This window comes from Panthera onca, chromosome A1 (genome assembly GCF_046562875.1).
Source record: "Panthera onca isolate mPanOnc1 chromosome A1, mPanOnc1 haplotype 2, whole genome shotgun sequence".
Taxonomy (NCBI): domain Eukaryota; kingdom Metazoa; phylum Chordata; class Mammalia; order Carnivora; family Felidae; genus Panthera; species Panthera onca.
In genome coordinates, this window is record NC_138339.1 from 167470499 (window position 1) to 167492907 (window position 22409).

General features: G+C 40.3%; 1 protein-coding gene across 1 annotated transcript in view; it reads left to right on the forward strand.

Moving 5' to 3' along the window:
• LRTM3 (leucine rich repeat transmembrane protein 3) overlaps nt 1–21901 on the forward strand; it is a 29418-nt gene extending 7517 nt beyond the window's left edge. Inside the window, exon 4 of the mRNA XM_060636730.3 lies at nt 28–21901. Coding sequence (XP_060492713.3) covers nt 28–21676 — 21649 coding nt within the window. The 3' untranslated portion in view covers nt 21677–21901. The remainder of the gene's footprint in view (nt 1–27) is intronic.
• Nucleotides 21902–22409: the final 508 nt, after the last annotated feature.

The window sequence follows — 22409 nt, forward strand, 5'->3', positions numbered from 1 at the left end:
ATTTACAAACTGTTTTCTTATATTCAGAGTTGATGAGTTTTCAGTAAGAACAATTACTTCATCACTTAAAACTGAAGACAAGGAAGGTAACTTTGAAGATAGAGTTTCACCAACAGATGAAGTAATATGGTCAGGTACTAGTGAAAGTAAATATCAAGTAAGTTGCTCTAGTGAAAGTCGTATGCCATCTTCACATGGGACTAGCTCATCTTTGTCACTGTTTCGCTCAGAAGTAAAGGAATTTTTTCTTAGCCATAGAGGATATGAAAAGTTTTATATCGAACACGAAACAGCACAATTTTCATCAAGGAAATTATTTGCAATATTGAAAACCAACAAAAATAAAAATCCATCATTTTCTTCTGACTTTGACTTTTCAAGACGCTCTAGCATCTCTAGAGAAAGTGAAGGTCTACATATGGCACCATGTCCTCCTGCCCACTTATTTCTTTCCAGAGACCAAGTCAGACTTCTGGAAGAAACTGTGAGAAATCAAATTCCTTTAAAACCCAAAACTATATTAGAGAGTAAAACTACTTATCCATACTCAAGACCTCAAGAGTCCTTGATTCAAAATCAACATTCTTTTGGAATGCATATTCCTACCCAAGCACAAGATTCTTTTCCAGTACAAAATGCTATTCAGAATCAAGGTTTTTATGAAGCCAGATTTACTAGTCAAGCCCAACAATTTGTTAACAACCAAGAATCAGTCAACAGCCAGCCTGATACCATGGCCAGATATTTTGCTCTGCCTCAAGATTTGATTAGGAAGCCATTTTCCAGCACCACACAAGACTCCTTCCAGACCCAGGTTATGGGCAGAAGCCAACATTTGGTTAATGTCCCACATTCTGTTGAGACTCAACATTCAATCAAGGGCTTAGAGTCTGATAATAAACACTTACATGAGACCCAATATTCTTCTGTTTGGTTTGAAGATTCAAACCAGATTAAACATTTAACGCAGGGGCAAAATGCTATTTTTAAGAATGCCAGATTTCTAGTTTTAACTGTAAGTCCAAATTCATTTGCAGAAGGGATGCTCCAAATAAGGAGTGTAAAGCCAGAGGGCCAGAAACAAATTGCTTCTTCAGAACTAAACCAGTATTCTGTATATAGCTCAGTGCCTCTTTCACTTACCTTTAAAAGGCAGAAAAACTGGAGAAAAGCATTACACGGTAAAAGTAAACTTAGTTGCAAAGTTTCATCTCAAAAGTCGAAGAAACCAACAACTCCATGGGTATTTCAAATGACAGTATGCCACACTTCAAAACCTGGCAAGTTAGGATGCAAGTATAATGCTAAGAAGAAAGAATTACATCCAAGGAAAGGTGTATCAGATATAGCTTTGCATCTTCTTTACTTTTCCAAGCTTGTTCCTCCTTATATTAAGAGGTATTCCAGAAAAAAACTAGTAGAAGTCATGCCAGGTGTAACAGGACGTAGACATTCTTTGCTGAAGCAAAACAAGTCACTAGATGCAGAGAATGTCAGTTGTGTGGGGTCTGTTGAGAAAAGAGGAACCTCAGGCAATGCTAAAAATGTAAAGCAGCATGGCAGAGAAAATGAAGGACAAAAAAACATCTCAGCAAAACTTCCATCCTGGCTAGAAGAGTCTTTCATGGTCAATACTTTTCCATTAAAAGCACCTTGTTCTTTATTAATAGAAACAAACTGGAAGAATAAACAGTCTCTTAAAGACCCAATTACACAAGAAAAAGAAATTGGTATTGCAGAGTTCCATGCCCCCAATAGTAAAAAAACATCTGACCTGCATATTCCAAAGCATGAGGCACCTTTAGAAGAAGCTATATCAGAACCTTGGCAAAAATTTGCTTCCTCTCCTGAAATGGAATCAAACAGAAGAATGAAAACACAGGAAGACCTAAAAAGTACAGAGAATTCCCATCTTCCACTTTCAAATGGAGAGGAGTTACCAACTAATTCGCCAGAAACACAAAGGTGCTTTCCAAACAGAAATATACAAAAGGAAAAAGATTTTCTGGAAATTGTTCTGGAGACTTCAGAGGTCAATTTGCTCATTTCACTAGGAACTAAAGGGCATAAAAGCAGTGAGCAAGTAGCAAGTGTAAAAACTCAAGAGAGTACAGAAGATACAGTTATGAAGGAAAAGAAACCATTAATCCTTCATGTGACAGAATGTGATGACCCAAGTGAAAGTGAGAGACTGCAATGTAACACGAGAAGCAACATAAATATGCAAGATAAAAGTATATTTGCAACGTTTCACAATGCCACTGACACTACCATTTCTGGGCCGCCTGATATGGAAATGCGGAACAGATTAAAAGCCAAGACAGATACATCAACAGCAGGGTTTAGTTATTCAGTGGTAGAGCAAGAGAAATTACCAGATGAAAAGAAAGCATCGGATGCAAAATACATTGAGGAGAGATGTATTAAAAAGCCACAAGAACATGACAGAGAGGAAGAGGAACCAACTTTACAAGAAGCAGTTCCACAGCTGAAACAAGATTTCAGGGTCAGCCTGCAACTAAAGCCCAAGCCTAAATATGTCAGATTTGAAATTAAACAGAGCAGTTCAGGTAGTAGAAAAAACCCAAATAAAGAGCAAGAGGTACAACCACAAACTCTTTCTACAGAAACAATTGTGGGGACTGGTTCATGCCCCACAATGGATCCATTTCAAGTTCAGGTAAAGCAAATCACGGACAGACCTACAGGCAGAGAGACTGCAGATGCGAAGAATCCTCTTACAGTGCTAGAGAACTCACCAGTGGGTGGTGTTTTAACTGATACAACAGAACGTGAGGTCCTATTTGGTGGAAGCCCCAGAAAGATACCAGATGATCATATTGCGGAGGAAAAGGAAGACTTAAAACGAGTTTTCCCTGCAGCTGCCCTGGGGTTGTTCATCATCCGCTCACTTCCTTTATCGTCTTTCAAAAGGCAGAAAATCAGAAGAAAATGGTCAGGAGCAAAAACAGTACTCGGTCCCAAACTTGTCGTTATGAAAGTAAAGAAGCCAGCAAATTTACTGATGCCTAATATCAGTAGGAATGGTATACCAAGTCTTAGGAGAAGATTGAGAGGCAATTTTAAAATCATAACTAAACAGATACTGCAAGATAAAATTGTGTCTGATGTGCTTGTGAATGTTACTTACCCCCACATGTCTACTGTGCCTCGTATTAGAACGCACAGCAGACTCAATGCGGAGAATCCCGGCCATACCAAGCCAAACCAAGAGGAATCAGAGGATGAAAGGGAAGAAAAGCATTCCAATTTTATTAATAAAGGAAATGACTCTGGAAACACACTAGAAGAAGCTAAATTGCAAGATGAAGTGAGAGGGGACGAAGCAGCTCGACCAGAAGCAGTCCTTCATGGTCCCTGGCACCTCAGATTGAATGCAAATCCCGAGAAGGAGTTCAAAACAGAGGAAGAAATGCCTCAACCAGTTACATCCGGAGAAAGTCTTGTGGAGTCTGTTTACACCCCAATAATGGATCTATTTCATGTTGAGAATATGAAGAAAAGCCTAGCAACACAAGCAGACTTAAAACGCACTGCAGATGCGGAGATACCTCTTCCGACATCAGGAAAATCAGTGATTGGAGACCCTTTAAACCAAACAAGAGAAAGTGATGTTTTAGATTATGGAAATGATACAAGGGAAATGGGTTACTTTTTTGCAGACACAAAGGCAGAACTACCAAAAGATTTACCAGCAATGTATTCAGAGACTTTTAATTGCCACATGCCTGTTTTAACTCACTCAAAAGTGAATAAAAACAGAGTACGATTCTCACACATAGAATGTCCAGTGAAGCCCAAGTCTGTACCAACGAATACAGTGAAGCCGTCAGTTTCACAAGTATTTAATAGCACAGGTCATAGAAAGAAATTGGACTCCGAGGCGAAGGCCAAGTTGGAGAAGATCAACCAAGCTAATGGATTGGTATATGACTTTATAAGTAGCCTTTTTTCTCCTATGCATAGCAGATTACAAGGAGAGACAAACAGCTTCTGTCACGCTCAGTTAAAGCAAGGGCAATTAGCAGAGGAAGTGAGACCACGGTATGTTGATTTCTTTGATAAGTGTAGTGCATTCCATGACCAAGAAGAAAAAGTGAAAGACAGAGAGGAAGTGGAGCAGAAAACATTGCTAGAGGCAGCTTCGCAGCATACCCAGCGTCTCTGGCCCGATGCATGTCAAGGGAAGGAGACCCACCTTGATGAACAGTACACAGCACTGGGCAGTTTAACACAGGAGCAAGATGCTCAGCACCAAACATGGTTTGCACAAACTGCCTTGCAGACTAGCCTCCAGATGGCTCCTAGAGAAGGCGAGGAACTCGAGAAACCCAGCCAAACAGAACATGCCATAACAGCCCCTATGGGTGCCGAGAGTCCACCTCCCAAAGCAGAGAAGTCATCATTTGATAACATTTTCAACACCATGACAGAGTGTGACTTACCATCTGGTGGAAACCCGAAAAGGGTACTAGATTCTCACCTTGTGGAAAACAATTCAGAGTTACCAAAAGATTTGCAAGTGACGTGCCTGCATTCTTCTGGTTCTGTTGAGCCCTTTGTTTCTAAATCTGAAAGAAAGGAAAACACATTAGAATTAGCAAGGAAGCAAATAACAGCAAATCACAGATATAGAACTATTAGGGGAAAAAAGCCATCAGCTTCACATATGCTTAATGGCACGCAGAGCAAGGGACTGCAGTGCAATTTTAAAACAAAAAGGAAAAAGCCACAACAAAATAAAAACGCAGCAGATGCATTTCTCAATATCATTCAGTCCCGGGTGCCTATTTTGCCCAACACCAAAATGAGTAGTGGGTTAAATGTAGAGACAGATATGCAGAGGGTAACAGGGCTTGATTATATGCAGCTAATGCAAGAGAAATTGCTAAATGGAGGAAAAGTATGTTGCCCGGATCATATTGTGAGTACCTTATCCAACAGTATGAAAGATGGGAAAGAGGAGGAAGGAAAACATGAAGTGTCACCAGCTCCAGAGAATAGCCAAAGCTTCATATTCAATGCGTATCAGAAGGAGAATTTTGACCTTGTCCAATCAGATGAGGAGCTGAAACAACCACGAAGTCGCAATCTTCAGGTACAACCACAAATGCATGGTACACAAACTGTTTTAAGTTATGTTTCATGCCCCATACTGGATCAGCTTCAATTTGGAGAGCTAGAGAGTTACGCTGGGTTTTCACCTCCTAAGTCAGAGGAAGTGAAGAATGATGAGATCGTTTTTTCTGCAAGAGAACATGGTGTCCCATCTGACGCAAATCACCAAAAGGAACAGGCTGGTGGTGTTGAAAAGAAAGACACAGTGACTTTTGATTTCTGCCTACCTGCTTTATCTACACCCCAGAGAAACTTCAAATATTCAGACAAGAAAACCTCAGTGAATACCAAATATGGACTTTTAAAGGCAAAGAAACGGTCAGTTTCAAACATATTCAATATCAAGGGTGCTGTTAGCCCAAACCATAGAAAAGAATTGGGATGTAACCCTACAACCAAAATGAAAGAGGTGCATCACGGAGAAAAAATGGCAGCTAAAATGTATTCTTTCATGACTATTACACCTGACATTAATACGTATAACAAGATAGAAAGAGAAAAAGACATGTTAGGAGAAAGAAGTCTCAGGGCTAAACAGGTAAAGCAAGCAACATCACCACTAGAAGGGAATATTACTTCAGATGACACCAAAGAAAACAGTGTTCAAGATGAGGAGGAAGAAACCGGTGACCAGGAGATATTAAAAGTAATTTCACAGCACAGCACACATTTCAAATTCTGTTCAGGCCAGAGGGAGGAGCTTGACCTTCATCAATCAGAAAACCAAAGAAGTGGGAAAATTCTCTTTGTTATAGAACAAGACATCCCACAACAAATGCAGCCTACAGATTCCATGCTGGGAGAGAAGCCAAATAAAAGCCACCATCCACAAAATGGTGCAATATGTATAGCAAGTTCAAAGCTTCCTCCTCTAAAGTCAAAGGACTCACTAATTGGTCAAGTTTTAGTGGATACAGTGAAGGGTGGTGTCCCAAGTGTTGGGAGCCATATGGGGGAACTGTACCATCATGGTAAAGAGGAAAATGCAGAGTTTAAAAAAAATCTAGAAGCAACTGTCCTGGAGTATTCGGAGGTCTCCAGGCCTGATCTGTCTGAATCGAAAAGGCAGAGAAAGACATTTACATGTAGAACCTTAAAAAATCAAATGAGTCCCAAATGTGTAATTATGAAGGCAAGGAAAACGCCAATTTCAACAATATTTAGTATCTCAGGGAATGGTTGTCTAAAAAACTTACCTCCAAAGACCCTGAAATCACAGAACATTGACTTTTTAATTCATACAAAGTGCTCTGGGGTACCGGAAGATCTTATTGCAGAGAAAAAAGAAGGATTAGCACAAGAATTTCCAGCAACGATTCTGGAGTCTTTGGATTTAGCCACACTTGCTTTACCTGCATTGAAAAGAAGGAGAAACCATTTAAAATATATAGAGAAGAGAAAGAAAATGAGTCTCAAATGGGTAACTTTGAAGACAAAAAAGCCACCAATTTCCCAGACACTTCGCATCACAAAACGTGGTATTCCAAGCCATAGAAGACAATACAAATGCAACTTCAGTATCATGATGAAACAAGGTAAATCTGTGGCAGACAAAACCCTAAATGCCGTCTCCTTTCCCATGCCTGTTTCACTTGACATGAAAATGCATAACAGAATAAAAGCAGAGTCAGATGTGTTGTGGACAATGAGATTTAGTCACGAACGGCAACAGCAAGAGCTGTCACCAGATGGAGAGAGAGCCAGCGGGGCCTTTTCCAGTGACAAGAGGGGCTGTGCCTCCAGGGGCATGAAGGAGGTCAAAGGCCAACGTGAAGAAGCAGCCCCACGGAGTTCTCAGCACTTCAGTTCCATCACTGGTAAAATGGAGGAGCCTCGCTGTGTGAGATCAGAACTAGAACTGGAGAATTCAGCAAGGAAAAAAATCCCAGAACCACTTAACACAACTCAGGAGCAGCAGCAACAAACACTTTTCACACAAAGCGTGTTGCATTGTGTTTCCTGCACTATCTTGAATTCACTTCCAGTTGAGAAGCTACCAAAAAGAACGAAAGCACAGAAAGGCTTGAAATATGCAAAGAGCCCAAAGCTTTTATCTCCGGACCTAGGGAAATCTGTTCGTGAACCTTTAATTATTACAACACAGAGTGACATCCCATCTGAAAGAGGCCCTAGAAAGGAACTTGCTAGATCTATTCCAGAAGGGAAGAGAAGATTGCAAAAGGATTTACAAGGGAGAACCTTGAAGTTTTTGGATTTCTCCACTCCAGCTTCATCTGATTTTAGAGGGTGGAGAAAGACACCACAAATCCCCAAATCTAGAATGGGGAAAGCACAGATGGCATCAATTTTAAAGACGATCCACATCGCTAGCTCTGCAGCTCTTAGCCATGGAAAGGAACAGGACTGCATCTTGGAAAACATGGCCCCAGAAATATCTCAAGGTATGTCAGATATATTTACGAATACCTACCTTTCACATACACCCGTTTCACCTGCCATCAAAACGCATCAAAAAATAAAAGCAAAGAAAGACCCATTAAGGAATAAAAGCAGTATTTCACAGCTAGAACAACATGAAGGGGAAAAACTGTGTCCATATTCCTCTAATAATGGGAGCAACTCAAGCAGCACATCAGAATCAAGATGGCAAAGTGGGAAAGAAAGAGAGGGTGTTGGAGTTTTATTCGAGGCAGGTCTACATTTCCTGTGTAGTACAGGAAGGAGAAAAGATCAAAATATGTTTATTACAGAGCAGGAAGTACAGCGACAGACAGTGGTTTCAGAAAATAAATTGGAGTCTACTTGTCCTCCTCTGATTCCACTTCACATTCAAGAGCTGAGGAAGAACATCCCGCCACAAAAAGACATACCACATAGACTCGGTCAAAAGATTCCATGTCCAAAATCAGGGACAGCACTGTTGGACTACTTTTCAACTGATGGAGCAGAGTGTAGTGCCAAATCTGATGCGAGCCCTGCAAGGAAGCTGGATGTTCACATGGCAGTTTCCCTACGACCTGAAGACAAGGGGGAAGGCATAAAAACTCACAAAGTAGTGAAGCACAGAGTTGATCAAAATATTCCGCCTACCAAATCGGGAAACTCAGTGCTTGGAGATCCTGGTGATGGAAGCTCTAGGAGGAAAATGAGTGGTCGCATTGCCAGAAAACATAGAGAGTTGCACAGAGATTTACTAACAACGTCCACAACATCCGTTTTCTCTGACTCTATAAGGCAGGAAAAGGTATTAAAGTTTCCAGGAAGGAAAAATCCCACGGGTCCCAAATGTGTAACCATGAAGGCAAAGAAGCCGCTTTGTTCACAGATGCTTCATATCACTAAGCATGATAATCTCTACTGTAGAAAGGAACAGGACTGCAACTTAAAATCTTCAATAAAAGACAAGCAACAAAATAAAAGTATAGCTAATGCATTTTTGTCTCCCGCACCTGTTTCAGCTGATAACAAAATAGATATCGAAATGCAGAGCACATCAAAAGCAGAGATAGATCAACTAAGAGTAAATCTGCACAGCCATATCCCTGCAAAGCGAAGGAAATCAACATGTGATAGGGAAGCATGGAACCAGGCCAGCTCAACTGATATGCAAAACAGATCAAGCAAGACAATGAAAATGAATGTGCAACATGAAAAGGAAGAGGAAAATATCCAAAGAATGTTATTGGATTCAGTTCCACACTGTGGGCAACACCACCGCTTCAGCGCCGATCAAATGAAAAATCCTGGTTCTTCCCAATCAACATCTGAACTGAATAATTCAGAAGTCAGAAGGACTTGGAATTTGCCTTGGACAGCACAAAAGATGAGACAAGAAGAATGCTTTAGAGAAACCGTTTCGGAGCCTGTTTCTAGACACATGATGACTTTTCTTCAAGTTGAAACAGAGAAAAAAGGTCTTTCTACTCAAGAAGGAATAAAATGTATGGAACGTGTAAAGACTCCATTGCCAAAAGCAAGGAAATCAGAGACCGCTTCAATACAATGTGGCACTCTATGGGATGGAAATCCTAGGAGACATTGGGATAGCCCTATCTCGGGGAAGAAGGCATGGAATCAAAATGACTTAGTGAGAACAGTCTTAAAACCTTTAGATTTTTCCAGCCTTGATTCATCGGTACCCAAAAGCCAGAGCTATGCATTGGAGTTTGTAAGCAAGAGAAGTATAGTAAGTTCCAAGCATGTAACTTTGAAGGCAAAGAAACGACCAAGTTCACAATTGCTTAATACCACAAGGTGTATTACAGGAAGCCATAGAAAGAAAAAGGGGTGCACATTTCAGTACAAGATGAAAGGGAGACAGTGGATTGAAAGTGTTGTAGAGGCGTCACTCCCTGCTGCTGAGGGAACTGAGATTCCACCATCCAAGACAGTGACTGATAAACACTCATTCGATACAATAGCAAGGAGCACCATATATAACAGAACACTTCACAAAAATCTGCGTGGTCATATTACAGAAGAAAAGGCAGAGTTAGGGGAAAACTCTGCCACAACTTTCTTGGGGCCTTTAGATTTCTTCACACCTATTTTATCTGACCCTGAAAGCCAGAAAAACACAGTACAGTTATTAGAAGAGAAAATCACCTTGAATATCAACTGTTCAACTATGAAGAAAAAGGAGCTGGCAATTTCACAAATACTTAAGATCAGAAGGCAGTTTACCACAAAATACAGGAATAAACCTGGATCCAATTTAAAAACGAAAATGAAACAGATGAGGCAGGATAAAAATGTGGCTAATACATTTCCAAATACCATTGACTTCACACCGGATACCCCTGACCTTAGAAGGCAGAGCAGATTGAAAACAGGGATTGACAGAGGATCACAGTTCCGTCACACACAGCCAACACATACAGAGCTGCCAACCGAAGGGCTAGTGATTTCACAACCGCTTCATGCTACCAGTCGTGCTGCTTTAAGCAATAATGAGCGACAGGAAAAGAAGATAGGCACGAAGAGAGAGAAAACTGTATTACGTGTGGACCTCAAATCCGTATATGATTCCATGCCTATTTTTTCACACATAAAAATGGAGCCATCACCTAGTACCTGGGGTATCTCTGAAGAGTCTTCTGAAAAGGGAAATGCCCTAAACAAAGCAAATGCTAGCTCTGCTTATGCCTGCACACCTGTGTATCTTCAAATTGTAAAACATAAAGCTATGGCAAAAACAGCAGATGTGAAAAACAGTATGCATACCAAACGGATAAAATTGAAAGCAAAGAAGCTACCTGTTTCCCAGCTGTGTCATACTATAGGATGTAGGACCAGAAGAAACAAAAAGGAACAGACATGTAACATGAAGAAGCAGAAGAGGGAGTTCTGGCAAGATAAAACTGTAACAGATGTACTTCTGAGCACTATTTGTGATTCTGGATCTGTTCCATCTCAAATTAAACAGTTTACAGAAGTAAAAAGGGAGAAAGACAGGCCAAGAAAGCCCCTTTACACTTCTCCCCAGCGAAAGCTAGAGAAATCACTAAGCCAAAGAAAAATGTCATCTTCAGAGTCCACTGATATTAAGAATACTATATCAAGAAATATCAAAACACTGAAACAATACATTAGAGCACAAAAAGAAAATCGCCAAACTCTTTTACTAGACATTCTCCCTCAATATAGAGATCAGTTAGTGATTGGCCAACAAGTGACGAAGGAGCTTGACCCCGTGAAAATAGGAGTAACGTTGGAAAGAGAAGTATACCCTGGTCTATCTTCCCAGAAGAGGGATATTGATTACCCTAGGTTCGATGCCCCAAGAGTTAGAAAACTTACAGGATGTGAATTTCTTGTTGCACAAAGAGTGAAGGAAGAAGACATAGACATGGTTGAACGTTTGGTTTCAATTCCATCGGGGAAACAAGTATCAGAGAAAACCGATGCTTCATTAAGTTCAAAAGGACAGAATATATTTCTTACAGAGTTGAATGCTTCTCAACAGAAGACTTGCAAGGAGCAAGAATTGCCAAAACAAGGAAGTGTTTCAGTGACAAATCTGGGGTCTGTTGCCTACCCCATTATGGAAACTTCTCGTTTGGAAAACGCAGGAAAGGTAGCTGAGGAAGAGATGTACACCAGCAAAAAAAATATTTCACATCTATTGGGAAGAGAAGATATAGAAGAAACTGATATCTTCCAAGGCTCAAAAGGACAGAAGTTTCTTTACACCAATCTGGTGGCCCAGCAAAATATATCTGCAGTGCAGAAAGGAGAGGTGGAGCCAGGTGACATTCCTGACAGTACTGTGGATTCTGTATCTTGTCCAAATAGGGATAATCATTTCCAGATAACACAGGTGGTAAATACAAGGAAGGAAGATGTAAGCATTCCTATAAATTTATATGTAAATCCATGGAGAAAAGAGCAATCACAGGTAACTGACAGTCCATTGAGATTAAATGAAAAGAAAATGATTTTTTCTGAAAAACTGAAGGCGAAGCAACTACATAGGTCTAACCAGAATAAAGAAAATATTCTGGAATCCATTTCTTCACGCATAGTGCATCAACTCCATAATAATAAGCTAATGAAAAATGTCTCAGCAAAAGGAAGGAGTTCAAAAGTTTTGAGTTCAGTGGTAGACGAAGCATCAAATAAAGCAGATACTCCAGTAGACCAACCTCCATGCTCAGAAGGAGTTGACTTGCACAACAGGAGAAGAAAAGAACCTCAAAAAGCAAGTACATGCAAGGCTCTTCCAACATCTGTTTCTTATTCCTTGACAGATGTCCTTCAGATGAAATTGCCGTGTGTAAAGGAAGTATTAAAGGCACCAATGTACCACACTTCAAATACAGAAGGAATTGGCTTGCCTGTTGAGGGAAAAGAAGAAAAGCAACCAGAATGTATACACCAGATTTCTCCAAAACCTGCTTCTCACTCTTCGAGGGACATATTTCAGAGCAAGATGCCATGTAAAGAGAAGGCATCAAAAGAAGTAGTTAGCACCATGGATTACATTCCAAGTACAGAACAAATTGGCTCGTTCATTACAAGACAAGACAGCAAGGTGCGGATAGGTAAAGGTAAACCATGTATGAAACTGACAAGCTTGTGTGCTTCCTTACCATCTCTACCACATACTGATGTGAATTCAAGAATAGAAGTAGGGCAAGGTAAGTCTGGAATACTAAAGAGCTGCCTTCTACCGCTAAAGTCCCAGGTATCATCAAGTGTCAGGAAAACACTATTTGCAAAGTCAATTAATAGAGATAGTTTAAGCCGTGTAATAGAATCAAAACATTTGCCACAGGGAAAAAAGGAAGATGGAGAAAATATAGTATATGTGAAAGACATCATGGGCCTCAAATGTGTCACTTTTAAAGGAAAGAAAACACCTTTTAAATATATACTGCATGGAAAAGAGCCACAGTGGAATAACAAAGAACAAGAGGAAACGATGCAGAAAGATAAAAATGATCTAGACATGGTTCAGAATAAACACCATGCTTCCTTTCCTTCTTCACCGCACCTGGAATGGATGCCTGGAATAAAGGAGGTCCTCATGCGAGGAATCGCAGGGTTTTGTCTTCCATCACTGACACTCAAGGAATTATCTGATGCAATGGGAGTACGTGAGGAGCCAACTGATGATATTTTAAGCAGTATAAAAAAAGCAAAATATATGCCACGGAGAGATAGAGTAGAAATGGCTTTGGAAGAAATAGTGCAACCCAAAAGAATAGCTTTGAAGGTGAAACAGTCTCCAATCACACAGGAATTACAGTTGAATATCAAAGAAAATGAGAAAAACATGCAGGAACATAAAGATAATCAAGTTGGGATTCGGAACACATCTTGTATTTCCATCTCTTTTCCATCTTACTCAGAAGTGGACATAAGAATAACAGGGGAAGAAACCAGGCTAATAAAAAGAAGGTCCTCTTTTCTACAACCAGAACTCCAGGAATCATCAGATATAGAAAAAATAGCATACAAAGAGTCTGTTTATGGTGATATCTCAAGCAGCATAAATAAAGCCAAAGAACATATAATGCAGGAAGAAGAGGAGAGAGTAAAAAAGGAAGAAGTCATACCTTTCAGGGAAAAGAAATCACCAATTTCACAGGAAACCCAGCTGGATATTGAAGAGCAAGAGACAAAGGTACAAAAAATTAAAGATGAGCCAAATGTCCTTGTGAGCAATACCAGCCCTTGCATAATTGCTCCTTCTCATTTAAAGTTGGGTACAAGAATTAAAATAGCAGACTCTCTAACTGAAGTTGCAAGATACTGTATTCCAGAACTATCACACCAGAAGTCATCAGATGCAGTGAAAAAAGCAAATAAAGAGTCCATTGATGACGATGCCACAAGTGATGTACAAGAAGCAAAAGACTATGTGCCACAGAAAGAAGAGAGTGATGTAGAGATATCAGCTGAGAGAGACGTGATGCATCCAAAAGATAAAGATTTAAAAAGAAAGCAAGCACTTTCACAGGACATACCACCGGATCTTAAAGAGCAGGTGAACGTGGATCCAGAAAGTGAAGAGCAGGGGAGAATGGAGGGAGGAGGTAAAGGTGAACGGGAAGTGGTTCTGCCAACACATGGGGCTTCTGAATCTTCTCTAAGTCACCATGAATTGGACACAAGAATAGAAGGAGAGGAAGACAGCCAAGGAATAACAAGACCTGCTGTTTCACAACTACAGTTACAGAAATCATTTGAGGCAGGGAAAACAGCATATACAAAGTCAACTGGGGATGATATCTCAAAGGATCTAAGAGTAGTGCAAGAGTATGAGCCAGAGAAAGGAGAAGATGGAAGAAAAATAGTAAATATGAAATATCTAATGTATCCCAAAGGCACAACTTCCAAGGAAAAGGTATTACCACTCCCACATGTACTCTATACCTCTGGGAGCTGTGGCTCCCAAATTGTAGAAGTACAGACAAACATGAAGGAAAAATTAGGAAACCTACAGGAAAGAAGCAAACTAGATAAGCTTCTGACAAGAACTTCTCTACTTCCATTTAAGTTAAACAAAGGTATAGGAGGCAAGGAAGAGAAAGAAGGAGTAACAAGACCCTCTCTTCCACCCTCATGGCACAAGGAATCATCACATGCTGAGAAATTAAAATATACAGTACCACCTTTGAATGGCATCACAAGCAGTTCAAAAAGAACAGAATACATGACACAGACAGAAGAGGAGAAAGCAAATAATTTTGAGGAAGACATAATGCACCCCAGGTACATAGCTTTGAGGGCAAAGAAATCACGCCTTTTCCTTATACTCAAAACAAAGAAACTGCAAGTCAACATCAAAGAACAAGGGGAAGTGGGACAAGAAGATAACGAGGACACTGTTGTGCTTCTGAGCAGAATTCATCCTTTCATCACTTCTTCAACTCATCTTAAGTGGGACACAATAAAAGATGAGGAGGGTGAGCCAGGAATAATAAGAAATGATGTGCCACATCTTGAGCTCCAAGAATCATTGCCTTCAGGGAGAATAGCACCTACAGAGTCATCTGATAGCCATGTGATACAAGAAGAACAACACCCACGACAGGAAGAAAGGAACAGAGTACAAACAGAAGCCACAGATGGCTCAATGCGGCCCGGTGGCACAGATTGTAAGGCAAAGATATCACCACCTCCTCCTGTGTTCAGGGTTACTGAGCACAGTGCTTTGAACAACAGAAAGGAACCACAGTGGAGCATGATGGAGAAAGTAGAACAAGAGCAGCAAAGAACAGGTGACCCTGATGTGGCTCAGACAAAAACTCCTCCTTCCACACCTTCCCCACCTCACCACAGTTTGGACACAAGAACCAAAGAAAACAAGGACTCACTTGCAATGATAGGATGCTCTCCTTCACAATTGCTGTGCCCTGAGTCATCAGATGCAGGAAAACCCAGACATGCAGATTCCAATGAGGGCATTGGCTCATTCGATGTAATAATAAAAATTAATCAGCCTATGCCATATACAAAGGTAAAGAACAGAGTAAAAATAAAAGATGGGGAAGGTAGAAGATTCCCAAAAATAATCACTTTGAGAGCAGAGATATCTTCACTTCTACATCTATCCAGTAGAAAGAGACTACCTTTGTATATTAAAGAGCAAGGGAAAGAAGTGCAAGAAGGCAAAAGTGAACCAGAAATGGTTCTGAAGGAAGCCTGTGCCTCCTTGCCTTCTCCATCTTACCTGAAATGGGACAGGCAAATGAATGAAAAGGAAGACACATTAGAAAAAACACACTTCACTTTTCCACCATCAAAGATTCAGGATCCATCCAATTCAGGCAAAGAAGCATATACTAAGTCATTTTATGGTGAGCTAAAAGAGAAGGATAGACTCAAAATAGATATTGAAGACAAAATGGTCCCAAGATGTATGGCTCTGAAGGCAAAGGAAGTACCCCTTTCACATATACTAGATACCAAAAAATTGCAGTGGAAAATGAAAGAGCAAGAGAGAAAGATGCAGAAAAAGAAAAATGACCTCGTTGAAAATCTGGGAAACATCTGTACTTCTTTACTGACTCTACCATATCTTAAATTTGGCAAAACAGAAGGAGAGGGGTACATGATAAGAATTACAAATGTGCCTCTCCCACAACTACAGTCCAAGGAATCACTAGATGCAGTGAAAACAGCATATGCAGAAACAACTGATGGAGAACTTTCAAATGATGTAAAAGAATTAAAAGAACACACGTTACAGAAAGAAGTGAGAGATGGAGAGAAAAACATGGAGATGAATAGTACAGTGGCTCCCAGTGATAGGCATTTAAAAGAAAAGAGATCACCTATTTTACTTAGATACAATCTAAGTGACCATCCGTGGAAAACTAAAGACCAAGAGGGAATGGCTCAGGAAGGTCAGCGTGAGCCAGGTGGTACAATACCAACTAAGACTTGTACTTGTACTTGTAGATCTTCCCTACTTCACCTTTACAAGAATCCCAGATGTGAGAAAAAGAGAATGGCCATATTAACAAGATCCTCTCTTTCCCCAGTCAACTTCCAGGAATCATCAGATTCTGAAGATGTGGAAAGTGTAGAGCCAACTGCTAGAGATATTTTAATCAGTCCACAAAAAGGAAAAGATCAGATGCCCCAGAACAAGGAGGGGGATGGAGTAGAAACAGTAAACCTCATGTTCCCCAAACATCAAGAAAAGAAGATACAAGGAAGTAAAGATGAACCAGGTGTGGTTCTGGCCAACACTTCCTCTCCATCTTCGTCTCCCCCTCTCCTCCAATTGGATAAAGAAATACAGGTAGATGATGAAATGTTAGTAGCTACAAGGTCTGTTGTGCAGAGAGTATCAAATGCCAGAGAAATAGTACATACAGAAGGAATTGGTGGTGATGTCTTGCAAGATAGTCAAAATGCGAAACAATGTATGCCTCAGGAAGAGGAGCAGGACAGAGAAAAAACAAATATGAAAAGTATGGCGCATATCACAGATATAATCTTGAAGTCAAAGAAATCACCTCCTTCACGTATGCTCCATAGAACAGAATTGCATCTAATCATTGGAGGGCAAGAACCAAAGAAACATGAAGGTCAAGGTAAACCACCCTGTACAGTGCTCAGAAAAATTTATGTTTCCAAACATTCAGCCAACCCTACATTAGATAAAGGTACACAAGTAAATGAAAAAATGCTTGGAATTAGAAGGCCCTCTCTACTTCCATGCATGCTTTCAGCATTATCAGGTGCAGGGGCAATTCGTGATGTAAGAGAAAGAAAACAACGTATGTCACAGAAAGAAAAAAAGTATGAAGTGAAAACAGTTGATATGAGGATTAGGATGCAGTGCAAAGAGGCCAGGATTTCATCAATTTCCCATATCTTTAACACAAAGGAATTTGTGTTGAATATTAAAGAACAAAAGGAAAATATGTGCAAAGGTAAAGATGAGCTACCTATAGTTCTGACAAGGACTTTTCTTTCCATCCCATCAGCACCTGCCCTTTATCTAGACTCAGGGAACAAAATAGACAAAGATGTACCAGGAGCTACAGGATCCTCTCCTCTCCAGCAAAATCTCCAGGAATCATCAGATACCCAGAAAACAGCAATTACAGAGGTAGTTGCTGGTGATAGTGAAATCGTTGTGAAGAAAGTCAAACACTCTGTGCCACAAGAAGAGACAGTGCAACAGTGGACATCCAACTTCACGGTCAGTGTACAGCAAAGGAATGAACCTCCACGAGTCAAATCTGAAGGAGACTTGAGTCTGTTAGTTTTAAATTCACAGCATGAGAACATTTATTTAACAGGATTTCATACCATAAGTGGGAAAAGGCTGGAATATTTCTTTACAGGGCAAGAGGCTCTACCAGAAAAATACAAAACAGAAACTTTTACTACGTTTCTTTCCTACCCCACAATGGATCCAGCTAAGATGGCCAACCTGAAGAAAGAAACTGAAATAATGGATGATTTAAACCATGAAAGGAGTCCTAAGAGTTTAGTTTCACCACCAAGGAAAATATCCAAGGAAATATATGTCACATTTGGTACCCCTGTATGTGCAAAAGGATTTTCTGTTTCAGAGCAAGATGCCCCCCAACAAAAAACGTTATCCAAGGCATCTCCAGGATCTGGAAATTCATACACATCTGATAAGCCAGAGAAAGAGGTACAAAATCATGATAAAATGAGCAAAATGCCCTCTTCCAAAGCATTAGCCCTACAGACAAAGGGATCGCTTGAGAAAATGAATATCACAGAGTCAGATACTCCCCCAATTATAGAAGAACAAGAGATTGTTGTGAAAAAGCAAGTGGTGTTACAGTCTGAAAGGGGACATAAGACCTGCCTGGATTCCAGCCTTTCTCTTAAACTCCCACTTAAAGATGGAAGGCAGAAGACGCAATTGGAAACAGATGTATGCAAGCAAACTATGGTGTACCCCAGAATACAAATACTACCAGGAACACATGTGGATATTACAGTGTTTGATACCCTCGGAGGGAAAAAAGAGCAGGCATTGCTGGTGCCAGAACAAAAGGAATGCATTCTAGAATCATGTCAGAAGCCTCTTCCCTCCCACTGGACTTTTCCAGTTCAATCTGAAGATCTGGAAGGAAAAAATAAAATGGACACCAGTACTATTATAAATCTGGAGCAAAAAACATTAGAACTGGAAGAAGGGGAATTAAAAATAGACACAAACATAGCTATCTGTCTGGAAAAGGACAAAACAGAAATGCACAAACACATCATTGTCAGTCTAGAGGAGAACTTAAAAAGGGACACAAATAATGTTGTAAATGGGAGCACTCCATCTCCAAAGGCAGAGGAGTCTCAAATTAACACTCAGGTGATCACTCGTATAGGAAACAGCTGCCCAATCAAGCAAAAACATAAAAAGGACCTAGAAGTCCCTGGTGCAAAACAAAATATTCAGCCACGAAAAATGTTTCAAAAACATATTCTGGATTCATTTTATGCCTACATTCCTCTTTCTCTCAAGTTTGAAGGCCAGAAAGGCAGATTAACAATAGCAGATTTGAAGAGAGAACTGAGCCCCAAATATTTAACTATGAAAATCCAAAATCACCCAATTTCACAGATTCTTAATAACACAGGACGTGGTATTCCAAGCAATAGAAAGAAATTAGAGTATGACTTCAGCGGACCAAAGAAAACAGTTTTGTGGCATGAAGATACTTCAGGAATATGTATCAGAAGTCTTTCTATTTCCACGGTGAATTCATCTCAGACTGAAGAAACAGCAGAATCTGAGACAAACCTAGAAAGAGAAAAGATACTCTGTCTTTCTGAATTCCAACAGAAATCACCAAGCACTAGTGACATTAAGAGGAACAGTTCAAGCATCATAAAAGAAGGGTGTCCTCCCTTCTCCCCACTGTCAAAATCAGAAACAAACCTCAGCCGTGAAGCAAAGGAAAACATTTTGATTCCACAAACAAAAGAAGAAAACGTTGTTCCGGGGCCTGATAGCTCAAGGATCATAAAGGAACCCTACTTGCTTATGACTGAGGAAGAAGAAAAGGCACCAAAACCCATTCTGACGCCCACAGAGTGTCCACTCATGTCTGATGATCCAAAGGACAGTGTAGAAACCCACATGGAAAGTACCCTAAGCATGAATATTTCCCCCCCAGGAGTAGAAGAAACACAACATGGGGCTGAGCTACTCGATATCATGGGGTGTGCCTCGCCACCAGAACAGGGGGATCAGAGTGAACCTATCCAGGACACAACGACACCAAAGGTCCAGCAACAAAAAACTTTTCCAGGAAGTGGGTCTGTACCATCCCAAGTTAAAAGTAATGAAATAAAAGTAGTGGCAGAAAGGACAAGTGCTGAAAGTTTACTTCCTCTTTATGAAGCAGTTAAAAATATCTTGGAATCCCAGATAAAAAACATGATTCAGGACAAAATTGGTGAGGATATACTGGAAAAAATAAAAGCTCATAAGCCTGATGCTTGGAAGTCACCATCTTTTGCAGGAAGTCCAGATACAACATCCACAACAAAACCTCCCACATTGCAGCCAAAACTCATTTTGGAACGTCTTCTTCCCAAAGAAAACAATAAGCTCACTAATCATTTAGAGTCAAAAGCGTTTGAAATAAGACTGAATCTGATACCAGAGATAGCAAAAAAATCTTTCCACAAGTTCAACTTTTATCTAAAACAGTCTATTTCAGAACATAACAGTTGGAGGCTATATCCAAGACATAAAAAAATGTGCTTTTTGTCTCTAGAAGGGATTGATGGTACAGAACCTAATTTAAATCAGAAATACCCCAAGGATTCACCTCCTGTCCGCTGTATGAAGACATTGATTGTCAATGTTTCAAGTGATGGTAAAGAGATCATTGCAAACCGAAAGAGTATTAGAAAGCTAGAAAGTGGAGCATCTTCAGCGACTTCTGCTAATGAGATGCCATTGACTCCTATTCTTCCAAACTACTCAGCAGAAGAAAAAGACAAACTTTTCGTACACTTTTCTATAAAAACATTAGAGATTCAAATGACAGCCTTTCCCAGAATTGTAAGAGAATCCTACACAATGGCCAATGCTCAGAATACAAAGAAACCTTTATCTAAATTTGTTAATTCTGGTACCAAAGTACCAAAACGAAAAAACAAAATTTTGTTACTTTTCAAGGAAAAATCTCTTCATCAAATAGATCTTGATTTGCAATACAAATACCTTCATTTTCTCCTGGGGCTTCCAGTCAAAAGTATGTTCCCTAAACCAAATGCACTTCCCAAACATATCCTGAAGTTAAACACAGTTGCAATTTGTAAAAATAGAGATTACAGGGGAGAAAGCGGTGGTGGTCTTTGCATTGACACAGAACCGTTAGAACACCACATCTCTTCCGAAAAGCAAAGTCCCCATGAAAACTCATCACTGATGAAAAAATTCCTCAAGCCAACCCATGTGTGTGCTTCTAACGCTGATCAACAGGGCACAGCTCAGAAAGATAGTACAGTTCTTTCAGAGTTAAAGTCTCATGTGACTCCAGAAAAAGATAAACAATGTCATGTGTGGTTTCAAGAAACAAATACGTATAATAAATATTTTGATCCAAAGACTCAGGAAAGTGCTCCCCATTTAGTTGATTCCCATTCAATTCCGATTTCTGAAGATTCTGCTGAGAGTCAGACAAATATTGAGAGTCTAGCCAACTTGGAGGCATGCTCAGCTCTTGAAGTATATGGGAGCAAAGAATGTATGTTCTTAGAAGCAAACCCATATTTAAGTCAGGAATCCCAAAACATTCTGTTTGAATTACAGAAAGGCATTCCTTTGGAAAATCTCTACAAGATGAGAAAAAGCAAAACTAATTTGAAACCATTTTACAGGGAATATTCAGGTTCCCATCATGGTGTCAGAGGCTGTAGAAAACATTCCTCAATTGTGACACCTTCTTATGAATCCCACAAAAGCAGGAAATACGGGTCATCTGACACAACGCCATTTCCTGACTGGTTGTGCTATGGTTCATTAAATACTGTAGACGTTCCATCTAGCTCATCTTCTGTTCCATTCAGTGAAGGGAAGTCTTCATGGTCTGCAGGGCACAGAACCAACTACTCTTTAGTTCCCTTAACGGAATCAAATATCAAATTACATCTTGCAAAAAGCCAAGGCAAACCTTACAGTCATCTTGAAAGCAAAGAAAGAAAGAAGGCAAAGTTGGATTTATTTACAAAGAACAACCTTCATTGGGACTGTGATTACAGTTATACACAGAATAAAGAGAAATTCACAAGAAAGAAAAAAGTATGTAATTATGAGTCAGAAAGATTGAATCATTATGCAAGCAAACCTAAGTTATCATCAAAGCCTCATCGAGAGGATGTCTACTTCCATTCTGAAAGCAAACGAAACCAGCCATTTTTTTATGCCTGTATACCAGCAGATTCGCTGGAGATTATGCCTCAAACCATTCGCTGGACTATTCCCCCAAGAACTTTAAAGAAGACAAACTTCAGAGTTCCTCTGGTGGCAAAGATTTCAAGTTCGTGCAATATATGGACTTCATCCAAAAAGCTCTTGGGGTCTCTCTTGGAGTCCTTCAGTCCAGTTCATCCAAATTGATATAACCATATCTAGATTCATCTGAAGTGGAAAGCTGGTTGTTATTGTGGTGTTCTGTGAAAAATAAAATCAGATAAGTCAAACGGTCTTTTCATGAAGTGTCTTCTAAACCGATAATGTTTTATTTCTTTGGTAGATTTGCACAACTGTTCTGGACGGATGGGGTGGAAAAGCAGATGACTTTGGGCTTGATCCCATCATGCAGTGGGGTCTCCTTTTAGTTTATGCTGCCTTCCTCATAATCGCACAGGAGAGGACGCTCTCTTCCTATCCCACACCAGTGACTGAGGATGAGTTGAAGGACATGGAGCCTATAAATGAGATTGGGAGAGAATGACCAGAAAGTTGGGACTGCACAGAGGGAGAGAGTTTTTTATATAGCAGTGAGGGTTCAGTAATGTCAGATGTCACGAAATACGGGAGTAAATGCTGATTTTGCGAAGCCAGATTCCTGTGATGACTTTGTCCTCCTTCTGGACCTCAGCAGCAGCTCATTGACCTACATGTGATCACCATCTGCCATCACGAGGGGGGCGGGCATCAAATCATACTGGGCCCTCGCTCCGGAGCATTGCCACTGTGCAGGAACATCCTCCAGGAGGGGCAGGAAGCCATTCTGCAGCACTACCAGGGGAAGGGAGACTACCTCCCAGTGTACCTGTACTACCCGCCTTCCTACCACTGCCTGCACACGCACTTCACCGCCCTGGGCTTCACGTCCCTGGCTCAGGGG